Source organism: Stegodyphus dumicola, chromosome 1, assembly GCF_044657685.1.
Source record: "Stegodyphus dumicola isolate Sdum_Otavi_A_Nest chromosome 1, ASM4465768v1".
Lineage (NCBI taxonomy): Eukaryota > Metazoa > Arthropoda > Arachnida > Araneae > Eresidae > Stegodyphus > Stegodyphus dumicola.
Genome location: NC_140768.1, coordinates 118,650,068 through 118,665,256, shown reverse-complemented (window position 1 = coordinate 118,665,256; position 15,189 = coordinate 118,650,068). Strand labels below are relative to the sequence as shown.

The window sequence follows — 15,189 nt, the reverse complement described above, 5'->3', positions numbered from 1 at the left end:
CTGAGATATTAACAATAGTCATCAAACAAAAGTATATATTAATTTAACTAAAGTAACTTATGCTATTTTCGTTTTCAACATTTTCATACATTTTTCAAAAAACAGCAGCAGACAAACAACATACAGCCATATAGAATACAAGACCACAACCGCACACACACGCAAATATATATATATATCTACTGAGTATATGTATTAAAAACACAAATTAAAAATGGTATTTATTAAATTTATTAATTTAACTATCATAATTTATTACAAGATTAATTATTTTACTATCATAATTTATTACTAGTTAATTAATGCTAGGATAACACAATGAGGCACACTGTTATTTATATAAGCTCATAGTTCTAAGAATTTATTTAAGGCAGTGAAGAACAATCCATCCCTTACATATGGACATTTAACAGATAGCAAGGAACAGTATGATAAAAAAAAAAATCGGTAAGGTGTACTAATATTCTTTAAAGGCGAAAATATAGTTAAACAATCTAAAAAAAAAAGAGAAACCAGAAGATCCGAGAGGGAAGTAGCGCGATGCCCCAAATCCCTAATTTTCTGTCTCACGAGATTCCTGAAAACAAGATAAGGTGTGGGGCCTTTGTAAGTAGTGACAGACGTCAACTGATAACGTTGGCGTCTGTTTGGAATTGTAAACACAAAGAAAGCCACCAGCAATGAGCAATTTCAAGTATTGTTTAATGCTAAAAACTGATTAAAAATTAAACTTTTTTGATTTTAAGGCACTTATTTATAGAAATTTGATTTAGTTTAGATGAAAGAAGGGTACTTATCTTAAAATTCCAGGCTTTCGTAGTATATGCTCCCATTGTCCGCTGTTTCATTCTCATCAACATCGGAGCCGAAAATCTTTTGAAAACGTGTAAGTTTTGTAGAAAACACACTATTTGAAAGTAATTTAATTGATAATCACTAAGGGGAAAGGAATGTTTAACATTTTTTTACAGAACGCTGCCAATGTGCAGCCGCTTGCCTCGGTGATCGCAGCGCCTCCCCCTAAAAATCAGTAAAATTTTTTTCATTTATTTTCAGCAGGAAATTTAAAACTCAACTTGGTACCGCAAATCTTCCATTCAGGAAGGGCGTGTGGGAAAGTTTGTTTACGTTTGGAATAACTAAAATAGTAGTTTGGTGCTGTCAATCCAGTTCATGAAAATGCCTGTATGTTCGAATGTAAATACTGAACACTTTTTTGTACATGTATTTTACTGAAATGTTATTCCACTTGTTTTGTTTTTCTTCATAAAATAAGTAATACTTGAAATTTTTTAGGCATACCATTCACAATTGAAATCGGATGTGCTTATTGGTAATATGGCACTCCTTCCACTAAGAACACAGTTTCGAGGGCCCGCACCACGTACAGGTGAATGAATATATTCTGATGTTATAATTGTAATCTGCTTAAATAAGTACTGAAATTTTCCTATTTTAGAACTCGTTGGTAGAATTTTTATACTAAATGTGAGAATTAAAGATAAAAAGGTACAATGGGTATTCTCTTAAATTCGAAGTAATATGTAATTATAAATAAAGAAACATGTAATTCATTTATCGATTTAGTACTTTTGTTTGCGCATATAAAACTGAAATCCAGTTGAGCCATGAACATTGTGGGCGTTAGTGACGGTAGTCTCATGCGCTATAGCAGGGGTTTTCAACCGCGGGGGGGGGGAGATTCGGTCAGCCTTTTATTTACTTTTAAGTATTTAATTTTAGTTCATGAATATAAAAAACTACTATTTAAATTTTAGTATCTATCAACATTTTCTCTACTTTTTTGTGTAATTTAAAAAGCACATTAAATAGTAATCTAAATTTAAATACATGCATATGTGTTTTTCGAGTTTTGAAAAGAGGGGTGGAATGATCGTATAACAATTCTCAAAAGAATGCATGGGGAAAAAAGATTGAGAACCACTACACTATAGGAAATCCTGAAATTTCTAATTCTATGAAAGCTAATAGCTGTTCATGGGATGCTTGCCAATAATATATAGTAAAGTTATAATGCGTATATGAGATTGTATCTTATAAGTTTAACAGTAAAATAAATTAGATGGAAAAGAAAATTGCAAGGAGAAAAATGCAGTTGCCATATTGTATTTTATTTATTATCACCTCAGCCTGTTGTTAAATGAATTGGCTGTGTGTAGTGTACCTAAATCAGTATCAATTGACATGTTATTAAGCACTGCAAATATATTCCTGATGTTAAGAAGTCCAAAAGGAAGGAAGAATATTAGTTTTTTGGACATTTTGTGGTAATAAATAATAAAATAAATTTGGATCTGCATAAGATATCACTTAATGTGATCATGTTTGTCCATGGTTATTTTGATAACATAAAGTGATGAAAAAAACGTAACATATTGTTAGGTCATCCCTCATCTCATCATTTTTTTCTTCAGAAAATTTATCGCATGATATTCTTGAATTTTTTTTTTTTTTTTTTTTTTAATTTTTGAATTTTCCATGTATTTTGAAAATATGAATAAAAGTGGGACTTTCCTTCTATGGAACAACAAGCAGTGGATTATTTTTAAGATTATAAAATCCTATTATTAAAAGAGGTTTTTTTTTTTTTTTTTTTTTTAATGGGCATATGGTCCGCTGAATATGGCTAACAAAGCAGTAATAGATTAGAACAATTACCTGTTGTTCAAAATCTTTTTTTTTTTTTTTTTTTTTTGTACTTTTCCGTTTTGCCGACGCAAGGATAAAGTCGCCAAGGCTGATCTTTAGAATATGGTAACTGGTACTTTGGCGACATTTTGGAAGCGATAAAGGTTACTACCTGGGACTTTGGTAATAATGTGAGCAGTACTCAGTTCCGATTACGCATTATTTTGTGTGAGGGAAATGAGAGATCATGGGATATGTCATGTGATATTAATGGACGAATTACGGTTCTTTAATCGGAAAAGGGGGGAATTTGGAAAAATATCTGTGGCTGTATATTATTTTGTATTAAGCTTCATTGTGTGTTGTGTGAAGTAGGGTTGAATAATTTTGGGATTGTATGACGCTGTCTAAAGTGAATTCTAGATGTGATAAAGAGAATTTTGCTTTTTATTTAGAGGAAAAATTCGCAGAAAAAATTGTTCAATAATTTTATTGAATCCATAATAAAAGTGTATCCAGCATGTAAGCAAGATTCTGAAGAAGATTAGGTAAGTTAGTATTTTTAATTATTTGAGGATATTATTTTTATGCATTGTTTTAAATGTAAGGTGGAAGTAAAGTAATTTGGTATTATTGGGAAAATTGTTATTAGCAATGATTTAGTTTAAAGTAATTAGGATTGTAAGCTAATTTTTATTAATTTAATGTATGTGCTTATTTATATTTTAAGTAGTGTTTTTGAATTTAATTATATTTTAATTAAATGATAGTTATTTTGTGAATTTTATGTTTGTAGGAATTTGGTATACGTTTCAGTGGAAGTAAACGTGCATGGCAATAATTTAAGTATTTGACTCTAAGTATTTGCAACCATTTTTAATGTTTGCATTATGAATTTGTTGGTGACGTTTATAATAGATAATTTAGAGGTAAAAGTTTTTGGATATTTTATTTATTTTATACGTGGAAATGTTCATATTTGGAAAGGGTATATACTTTTTCGCGATCAGGTAATTTCATATATGTTCTTTTTCCCGGGTTTAAAGATTCACAAAATTTTCATGTATTTTCGTGAAATTTTTCTAATTTATGCGGAAAAAGCAGTGTACATGGATATAGTGAAGAGTGTACGCAACGCCATTTTTGTGTAATTCTGGGAAGTTTTTTTAAGTAAAAATAAGTCGACGTGTACATGGTTTATGTGTATGTGTTATTTTGAAAAACGCGTAAGGAGTATGGTATTGTGCACTTTTTTCCAATTTAGCAGTAAATATTTGTCATGATTAAGCAGTTTTGTTAGATAAAATTTCTAGCATAAGTGTAATTCGGCTAGTAGATTGTTGGAAGAAGTGTTCAGTAAATAAAAAGAAAAGAAACATGTCGTTACTTCGTGAAGACAAAATGGCGGCGGGAAAAAAAAAATAGAGGGTTGCTGTAGGAGAGTTGGTCGCCAAAAAATCGCCAAGTTACCATAATCTAAAGATCAACCGATTTAACATTAAATTAATGTAGATAATTACTGAGAGCATTAGATTTTTGTAGAGTAGTTTACGTGATATGAGATCGCTTGGGGTCACGTGAAATGAACCAGCGAATCAGGATGTTGAACCGTGAAAGCATAGTAAATTCTTAAATTAATGTCTTTTTACAAATTTATTGACTTTATTTCTGGGCTTTTTATAAAATTTAAAGCGATATTAAAATGTTTATGCATTCAAAATAAAAAATTCTTAGAACTAACATTTTTTGTGTGTATACTGTGTGTTGTCGCCAATAAAGTCTGCTTGGCGAGATTTGCGCCGGCGAAACGGAAACGCACCTCATTCATTGCCTTAGACATTATCATATGATAAGGTCACATATCATAGAGGACACCATATAGATAAAATATGTGTTGTGATACTGGACCAAAAAAATTTCAAAGTCAATATCACAATGTGAAGTTTTGACATCTCTGCACTTACAAAGTTTACTGATACCATGTGTATGTAAAATGACTTTTGAATGGTACATCTTTCTTTGTTATAAATTTATATTCATACTACATTTCATTAAAATCTGTCCAATAGTTTTTCATAAATTCGCCATAATGTGGAAATTCTCTTCATTTTGCACGTGAATGTATTAGAATGGTTCAAGTACTATTATAGAATCAAATATAGGTACACTGCGCAAAAAAAAGAAATGGGACAGTTTTATATCTCCCAATCTAGTGGGCCGATTGACGAAATTCAACTCGTGTTTTCATGCCTCAAAAGCACGACTTGGGATATGCATTAGATTTATATACAGCATTGTTTTAATATAGGTATTTTGAGACAAAATCAGACTTTTTCTGAAATGACATGCCAATTTTTTTCCATGTTTCGATTCTGCGACTCAAATTATGCCAAACTGCCAAGTTTTGTAAAAAATCGCACAAATACTTTTATAAAAATTAGTTCTCAAAATTTTAGCTCCTCAATGTTAATTGAATTTGATATATATTTATTGATATCTCTTTTTTAAACTTACTTGATTACTTCTTCTAGAATTTGAAATTTAGGTTTATTCAAAATAAAATTCGCACATTTTTTATTACCTATTTTAAAAATTTGTATTTTTAAATATTTTTTATAGATTTTTGAAAACATTTTTGTATTATAACCTATAAAATTTTTAACATCATCTTAAAGTAGAAGTAATTCTAAGCATATCTGAAAAAAAAAAAAAAGGTACTTTTCCGTTTCGCCAGCGCAAATCTCGCCAAGCAGACTTTATTGGCGACAACATACAGTATACACATAAAAATGTTAAAAAAATATTAGTTCTAAGAATTTTTTATTTTGAAGGCATAAACATTTTAATATCGCTTTAAATTTTATAAAAAGCCAATAAATAAAGACAATAAATTTGTAAAAGGACATTAATTTAAGAATTTACTATGCTTTCATGGTTCAACATCCTGATTCGCCGGTTCATTTCACGTGACCCCAAGCGATCTCATCTCACATAAACTACTCTACAAAAATCTAATGCTCTCAGTAATTATCTACATTAATTTCAAGTTAAATCTTAATTTGGAACACAAGTTTAAATGCAAGAAATATTTCATTTCGTACAAATAGCTTACTCAGAAATTATGTAAAACTGCAGTGCTTTACTTCGCTAATGCATTCTCTTTAGAATTTATGAATTTAACTCTTGACTTTATCTTTTCTATATTTTCAGCTTCGGGTAAGCGCTGTGATTGCATCCTAATTGACTTAATTACCGAAAATGGCCTTAGACATAAAACTGTACTATCTGATAAAAATTCTATGTAATTATATGCCAGTATTGAAAGAAAAAATCAATCTGATAAGAAAAAGCTGGGACTTGTTTTGAAAATGAGGCGTAAAAGGTTACCAGCGAGAATATTCCGTTTGGCATTGGTTGTACCATTATTGGCAACTTTATCGCTTGCGCCAGCAAAACGGAAAAGTACCGGCAATGATTCTTAACTGCTGGTTAAGAAAACAAAGAAACAAAGTATTTTGAACTATTATATCCAAAAATTAAATAATGAAACATCCTATTTAAATCTTTTCTAACACTTGTAAATTTATGCGATCTGAGTTTTGATTTTTTTTTTTTTTTTTTTTTTTTTTTTTTTTTTTCTGCCAATAGCTGCTCATAGAGTTTAGCAAAATAATCTGTTTTTATTTTCATAAATATTCTTTTAGCCATAGACATAACATAATTTGTCATCAATGATGTTTTTAAAAGGAATAATAGAAATGGATGTTTTATTTAATAGGAGGGAAATGAGTTCCTATAAAAAAGATAATAGTATCTCATTCATTCTTTTAGAGCTGATCCATATATTAGCATGTCTACACATTATACTGCTACCATTTCCGGGCTCATATTGCTCTACTTTCAATTAGATTAATTTTTTTACATCAATTTGCTGTCTCTAACAGCAAGTATTCTGTCTTCTTGTTGCTTTGTATTCCTTACTTTTCTATGAGATTTGAGAATATTGTTGTTTGCTAATGAAGAACTGGTAATATATTAATAATAAAACAAATCTAAATTTTTCAAAATGGAAAAATGACTAGGATTGACTCAGCAGAAAAGTGATGATTCACAGGTGATGGATTTAGGACTATCTACTAGCACTAAGAATAATGAAAAAAGAATTATTTATAGAAAATATAAGAAACGTTATTCATCATTTGGGTTTACTTGGAATGGAGACAAAAATGGAATCTCAACCTTAGTGTGTTGTTTTGGTGAACCAATCAAAGTATGAAACCGTCGTTTCTTAAAAGACATCTTGAATATAAGCATGCAAATTTAAAGAAAAAATCTGAAAAACGTTTTGGGCCAGCTCACACTGTTGGAGATAATTAATATTACCAAAAGCTAAAGGTATCGTTTTAACATTATTCAATAAAAAAAAGGCTGATGAACTTAATAATATTTCGTTATCAAATGATACAGTAAGTCGGCGAATTCATGAAATGGCAAATTCCATAAAAGAGACACTTATTCAAAAAATAAAACACGGTGAGTATTCCACATTGCAGTTGGATGAAAGTACTGATATGACGAACTTTTTTCAGTTATTAGTTTAAATACATTTTAAAGAAGATAAATGAATTGCTCAAGAGTATTTATTTTATGACTATCTTCATTATAGAGCAACTGCAAATGAAATTTTTAAAGTAATGGACAATTTTACGGCTGAGAATGTTATTCTATGGTGTTTGTGCATATACAGTACAGTGGCGGAGCTCAAGCTTTAACAGGAAAACATTTCAGTGTTATTTCTCAAATAAAGAAAATTGCACCTGAAATTAAATTTACTCACTGTTCCATTAATCGTGAAGCTTTAGTATCCAAAACAATCCTCGAAAACCACAAAATTGTTTTGAATCAAGCTCAAAAATTGTTAATTTTATTAAAAGCCAAGCATTAAAATAAAAAATATTTATGGTTTTATTTCAAGAAATGGGCAGTGAACACGAAACACTTTTGCTACATTTCTAACTAAGGTGTTATCCAGAGGCAAAGTTTTAAATCGTCTTTTTGAACTTCGATCAGAAATTCAAATTTTCTTCTGTGATTCAAAATTTGAATTGCAAAAATGTTTGCTTAGTAAATTATGCTTGGCACATGTAGCATATTATTTAGCTAATATTTCTGGAATGTTAAATGAATTAAATTCAGGATTACAAGGGCAGATTGTTAATTTGTTTAAATAAATGCAATGATAAAAAAACCTCACTAATAATCAAAGAATTGGATATTTTTTAAAGTTTTTTACCACTTTTAGAAAGTTTTCTAACCAAAAATAATTTGAAAATAAAAGACAAATTAGTATCCAACATTAAAAAAGAATGTTTTTCATTGATAAATAATTTCAACATGTATTATTTTCTCTAGGATTATCAAAAAGAAAATTGGATTAGAAATCCATTTATGAAAAAGAAAATTGCATTAGAAATCCATTTGTATCCCGTGAAGAAAAAGAACAATTGGTAGAAATTTCGTGTGATTTTTGAAGATTTAAAAAATAAAAGATTTTTGAAGATTTCAAAAATAAAAGACACTTATCAACTTTTGGCTGAACTGAAAAAAAGAATTTAAAGTAATTTCAAATAAAGCTATCAAACTTTTATTGTCTTTTTGAACATCCTATTTGTGTGAACAAGGATTGTCTTCCGTATTATATTTTAAAAATAAATACAGAACATAATTAAAAGTGAAACTTAATTTATGGTTAAAACTAAGTGAAATAAGACCAGACATAAAGAAACCGATCTCTCTTAAACAGATATGGAGCCTTTGTCAAACACCTGCAGGGGTATGTGGCCATCCAGCATAATGCTTGCCCAAACTATTATACCTTCACCACCACAATGATCCTTTTCCTTGATGAGAGAATGATGGTATCATGTTCCAGGTTCTCTTTATATGCAGGTATGCCAAGAATCAGTGTCTAGGCTGAATCTCAACTCATCTGTAAAAACACAGTACTCCATTGAAGTCTAGTTCAAGGCATATCTTGTCTGCGTCATGTTAAACACATTGTCTTAACCCTATCTGATCTAAAGCCTTTGGGCAAATGTAGACTGTGAAACTTGAGTTCCAGTGGCAACATATGGCTCACGTGAGAGCTTTGAAGCAGTAGCAGTCCTGTGTCATGGCACTGAAAGTGCTAAATAATGATCCTTATTCATCGTTGTGGATCTTGACTGACCTTGTCCAGATGTTCTTGATATACATGCGGTGTCCTGAAACTGTTTCCAAAGATTGCAGATGACACTGGGTATTACATTAAGCTCTGTGGCCACCCGCACTTATGATTAGCCTGTCTCCAATCTGCTGAAAATTTTTGTATCTCATTTTGCCATCCATATATTCATGGCTACTTATTTTATCTGATACCATATAAAATTGATCCAATTCTTGCGAGAAATATAGCTAGTGACGTAAAGGAGTACAAGTACGCAATTTGACGAAAATCCCCAGTGCAGTTACATCCCATCCACAATCACGCACGCGTATGCTTATGTATTCAACTCTGAATATTTGCATAGTTCGTTGGCAACATTGTTAATACCTTTGGTTCTATACTTTTCATAAAAATAGACTTAATTTTTGAATTCTTATAATTTTTCACCTGTGTTTGTAATTAGATTTAATATGATATGCATTGATATATGCTTCTAATATATATGAAAACAAATAATTCATTTTATCTAATTGAATCTTTAAATGCTGTCTATTTTTTATTACTTTTGCAGAGTGAAGCTGGTAAAGTACTTTAATATTTAACTGGCACAGAATGTTTAAAGGCAATTTATTATTAAATATCTCGTTAATTATAGTAAAAAAAATCATAGTTAACAATAAAATATTTATTTGACAATACATGTCAATAATAGTACGTCACTAAGCATTTTATTGTAATTTCCAACATTATATCATTATTGTCATTATTTATGCTCTCTTTCGTATAATGAAGATAATTTGTTTAAGATATTTTTCATAAATGTTTGATGCTTGACTTTTGGTTATAAAATCTTGATATATCTATGTGAAGCTATGCTTAGAAGAAAGAATAATATGTCTGAACATAATTTTTATTACTGTTTTGCTATTTGTCATATGGTAATATACTTTAATCTGTATGTATGTATTAATACAACCATCTTGGTGCAGTTTGGCAATTTTTACGTATGAAGAGGTAAGTTATTTCTTGGGTGCAGGTTGGCAATTTTCATGACTTTTTAAAATGCTTCCCAAATTATCAGCGTTTATTGAAAGTCAGCAAAATTTATAAACATATCAAAAGGAAATACACTGTATCATTTTAAAATACAAATTTTAATTGCTAAACAAGGTTTATCATAACAGATGAAATATTTTTTGCAAACCTTTCTGTAATTTTTTTCTGTATTCTTCTCATGATCTGTTCATGGCTTAAAAAAATCAGAGAATTGCTCAGATTTGGCCTTGTGCATAACTGCAGCATTCTACATCAGCTGTCTACCAAGTGCATCTCATTAGTGTTCCTTTCACTGTGTTTGCAACAAAATGTGGTTTTCCCACAGAAATTTTGCTGCAGTTTCTTTCATTGCTGGCAAATTCCTCAAGTGCAAATTTTAAAATTGAGCTCACGTCAAAATTTATCTTATTTGTCTCTAAAAAAACTGTTAAATACAACAAAAATTGGAATACAACAAAAAGAATGCATACAGAAATGGTGATGTTGCTTGACTGAAGGATTGTTATATGTATAGTTACTGGAAGAATAGTTATGTGAATTCTTGCCAGACTTTTTCATTCTGAAAATTTGGTGACTTGATATAATATGTAAGTAACTTTTAATATTATGTTGTATAAAGGAGAACTTTTGTCTAGAATCTTGATATATCAATATAATGACCAAATTTCATATTTTTGTGTGGCCTGTCATTAAAAAATTAAATTATTTGTTTCAAATCAAAAGGAAATCTTTATAAATGGAAAATTATCTTAATTTGTGAAATTTACCTTCATAAAGTATTTCTTAGGTAAAATTTGTTAATCTCTAATTTGATGTGATTGGGTTTTTTAAATTGTTCAAATGTTTCAGCAATAAAAATACCCAAGTATATCATTTCGAATATTGATTTTATGTTGTGTTTCTGTATTACAACAGATGAATTATTAATCAGTAATTTGATGTGATTTGGTTTTTTATGATTTTTCTAATGTTTGAGCAATAAAAAGGCTTGGAGAATGTTTTGAATTTTGATTTTTCTGTCGTATTTCTATATTATAGTAGATAAATAGGTTAGTTTTACTCAGCTATGGGAATTACCATATAATTTTCTTTTATTTTTCATTGCAAGTTAAGAATTTATGTCTTTATGACTGAAGTTTGTTATGCTGTTTGTACGAGGGTAGATTTCCCCCCCCAAAAAGGGGGTTACAAGGGTAATAAAATGTTATTTATTAACAGTAGGCATAAAATACAAAAGGGAATTAAAATGCATATTTGCTTATCATTTTTCCACATATTTCAGATTAATGTTCCTTCAGTTTCAGAAAAAGAAAATTGTCGTTGGGTGTGAAATATGGGCACCCAAATGACAAATCCAAAAGTTATCTGTCTATTTGTCCCTGAAAAATACAAAATTTGTCAGGGAGAGGGGACTCCAGACTTCCCACTTAAACTTTTGCAGCAATTCTTGAGTTTGATTAACAGTATGGCGCCCAGGCACTGCCATTGCTGGAGTATGACACCATCACTCAACATGCCAAGGTGCTTGCATTGGATGGCTTCACATAACCTTGATTATGTGGCACAATAACAATCATCAGTAATGGTATGGCAATGCTACAGGTACTTGATCAGGACAATAAATCATGGCTCGCATCAAATAAGATTTATTTGATGATAATCAAATAAATAAGATTATTTTTCTAAAGATCCAAATAAGATTATTTTTCTAAAGATCTTGCCATTTCAATCGTTCTGAAACATCTGCGAATTTGCCTGCTCAACTGCTGCTAGACAATTAGTGATATCTGCCTACCCTCTGGGAATAAAGTATTCCCTTCCACAATAATTCCTTTTGAAAAGCAATTATTGTGGAGGGCTGCTGATGTTTATAATCTCTTTTTTTTTTTAATCCACTTATGTATTTAGTAATTGTGTGGATGTGAGAAAAAGGAGTATTAGTGAATGCAGAAAACTAAAGTACACTGTTTTCTACTTTCTTTTCTTTAAGATGCCGAGCAAGATATTATTGATGAAGCCATATATTTCTTTAAAGCGAATGTGTTCTTCAGAACATATGAAATCAAAGTAAGTATTATAGGAAATTTTTACATTTCTATCTTATAATGCCTGTATTTTTATGCATCACATCATGTTTGATTTATAAAATAATTTTTCCAACTTATTATTTTTAATCTCTTGGCAAAAGTAATGCAAGATAAAAGTTACTTATTGTGTGCAGTTGGTGATTTTGGCATTTTTTTTTAAACATAACAAGATGTTATTAAAAAAAATATAGCCTGTTTATATTGCATGATGGTTCAATGTTGGTCTGTGCAATGTTTAATGTGTGCAATCCTAAATCTATTGTTGCATGGTACTGTGCAGTATTTAATGTGAGCATTGCCAAGGCTGAATACAAATTTGGCATCTCACAGAATAAACATTATATATCTATTATATGATGCATTCAACGTATCACCCTTCTCAAGATCACTAAGTGTTTCACTACCACATCCACAGAAGCTCTTCAAATTCTTGCACGGGTTCTCCCCTTAGATCTCAAAGCAGAAATTGAGTGTGGTACTTATAGGTTAGTTCATTTTAAGGACACCGTCCAGCTCGATGGCTTCTCATTCATAGACCAGCGCTCCTTAGGACCACATTGCGACTATACTCCCGTATAGTCGCAATGTTACTATACGCGACTATACTCCCGTATAGTAAGGCAGCAAGCCTCTACTCATGTATATATGTAAATATCTCATGTATATATGTGTATAAGCTAACTTTGGTTAATCTTTGAATTATGGTAACTTGGCAATTTTTTGGCGAAAATTTGGCGACCAACTCTGCTACAGCAACCCTCTTTTTTTTTCGCCGCCATTTTGTCTTCAAAAAGTAAAGACATGTTTCTTTTCTTTTTATTTACTGAACACTTTTTCCAACAATCTGCTATCCGAATTACACTTATGCTAGAAATTTTATGGAACAAAACTGCTTAATCATGACAAATATTAACTGCCAAATTGGGAAAAAGTGCAGAATCGCAAACTCCTTGCTGCGTTTTTCAGAATAGCATATACACATAAACCATGTACACGTCGACTTATTTTTAGTTAAAAAAAATCCCAGAATTGCACAAAAATGACATTGCACACACTCTTAACTTTATCCATCTATACTGCTATTTTCTCATAAATTACAAAAATTTGCACGAAAATGCAGGAAAATTTTGTGAATCTTTAAACTCGGTAAAAAGCACATATATGAAATTACCTGATCGCGAAAAAGTATATACCCTTTCCAAGGATGAACATTTCCACGTATAAAATAAATAAAATATCCAAAAACTTTTACCTCTAAATTATCTATTATAAACGTCACCAACAAATTCATAATGCAAACATTAAAAATGGTTGCAAATACTTAGAGTCAAATACTTAAATTATTGCCATGCACGTTTACTTCCACTGAAACGTATACCAAATTCCTACAAACATATAATTCACAAAATAACTATCATTTAATTAAAATAGCATTAAGTTAATAAAAATTAGCTTATAATCCTAATTACTTTAAACTAAATCATTGCTAATAACAATTTTCTAATAATACCATATTACTTTACTTACTCCTTACATTTAGAACAATGCATAAAAATAATATCCTCAAATAATTAAAAATACTAACTTTCCTAACCTTCTTCAAAATCTTGATTACGTGGCGGATAAGCTTTTCTTATAGATTAAATAATCCAGTAGTCAACTGGCATTCTATTCACCCACTAATAAGAAATTAAAATTTCCCCCACACTCAAACACACTTTCAGCAAACCACGTACCCTTCCTTACACTGCGTTTCACAAAATGTCCATTTTCACCAGATTTCTTGCACCACCATTCAAACTTATCTGTAATATCCTTCCTTTCACACAATCTCATTTCATTCCCACATGTTGGACATTCATACTTATCCGCAATTAATCCTACACTCATACACCATTCAACCAATTCTTTTGAATTATCAGATAAACGCATTAAAAATTTAGAATTCACTTTAGATAGTGCCATGCAATCCAAAAATTAATCAACACTCTTTCACACAACATACAATGAAGCTTAATACAAAATAATATAGTACTACAGATATTTTTCCAAATTTACCCCCTTTTCTGATTAAAGAACTGTAATTCGTCCATTAATGTCACATGACATATCTCATGATCTCTCATTTCCCTCACACAAAATAATGCGTATTCAGAACTGAGTACTTCTCACATTATTCCCAAAGTCCTAGGTAATAACCTTTATCGCCTCCATAATGTCGCCAAACTACCGTTACCATATTCCAAAGATTAGGTTGCTAACGGTTGCTATTTTTATACTAACATTCCCAAAAAATTGTAAGTTGAAGCACCCAACAAAAGTAATAACTATTGTTAAATCTGTTTATCTATAATAAGGTTGAAAAGATAAACAACCAAAATAGGTTGCTGTAGCAATGATCAGAATAACATGACTGACCTGTAGTGCCCATTGAGGGGTGAAGCAAGTGGAATAATAATAAATAAATAAAATATGATACATTATTGTTATTCGTGGTTAATCTTTTTTCATGAAGCATTATATATCATTATGGTTGAAATCATCTAGTTAGGTTTCATGCCGTTATTTATGTTTGGTGCTAAGTAGCATCCTTTTAACAGAAAAGGACCCAAATTTAAATTATTAAACTAGTATTTTACGATACATCAAAAAACAAAATACTTTGTTATTCTTTTCATGTACGTCACAGTCCATTTTCACTAAAAAAAATAATAATTAGAGAATTGCTCAAATTCAGTATTGTGCATGTACCTGTATTTAATATGATAATGTACTGATCTGTTACAAGTACCTGTTGATTCTAACATAAAAGTTAAAAAAAAAAAAATCATATAATTCAGTGGTTCCCAACCTTTTTATCCTTGTGCACCGCTTCTGAAATCTGAAGAACTTCTTGTGTAGTCATTAGGTACAGGTAAGAAACAATAAAATTTGGTAGAACATGTATTTTCCATGTTGCACAATAGTTCATGACGAAACAGAAGCATAATTATAAAACATCTAAGTACAAACATTAATAAAAACTAACTTGAATGCAAAATTAATTCAACAAATCAACGTATTCTTAGTTAAGTTAACTGATTAATAACTTATTTAACTGATTCTTGGTTATACATTAAATTTGAAAGAACTCTTAATGGATATTTGTGGCTGTCTGATGGAGCAAAAAAATTCAAAGATTAACTGAGTGTC

General features: G+C 30.2%; 1 protein-coding gene across 2 annotated transcripts in view; it reads left to right on the top strand.

The window, feature by feature from the left end:
• Window positions 1-1,053: 1,053 nt before the first annotated feature.
• Window positions 1,054-15,189, top strand: part of LOC118191583 (actin-related protein 2/3 complex subunit 3-like) — a 34,718-nt gene continuing 20,582 nt past the window's right edge. Inside the window, exons 1-3 of one of the 2 annotated variants that reach the window (XM_035362397.2) lie at window positions 1,054-1,185; window positions 1,297-1,390; window positions 11,901-11,977. In XM_035362397.2, the coding sequence (XP_035218288.1) occupies window positions 1,174-1,185; window positions 1,297-1,390; window positions 11,901-11,977 (183 nt within the window). In that variant the 5' untranslated portion in view covers window positions 1,054-1,173. Of the gene's footprint in view, window positions 1,198-1,296; window positions 1,391-11,900; window positions 11,978-15,189 lie in introns of both variants that reach the window. The other variant, XM_035362396.2, reaches the window with a different exon arrangement.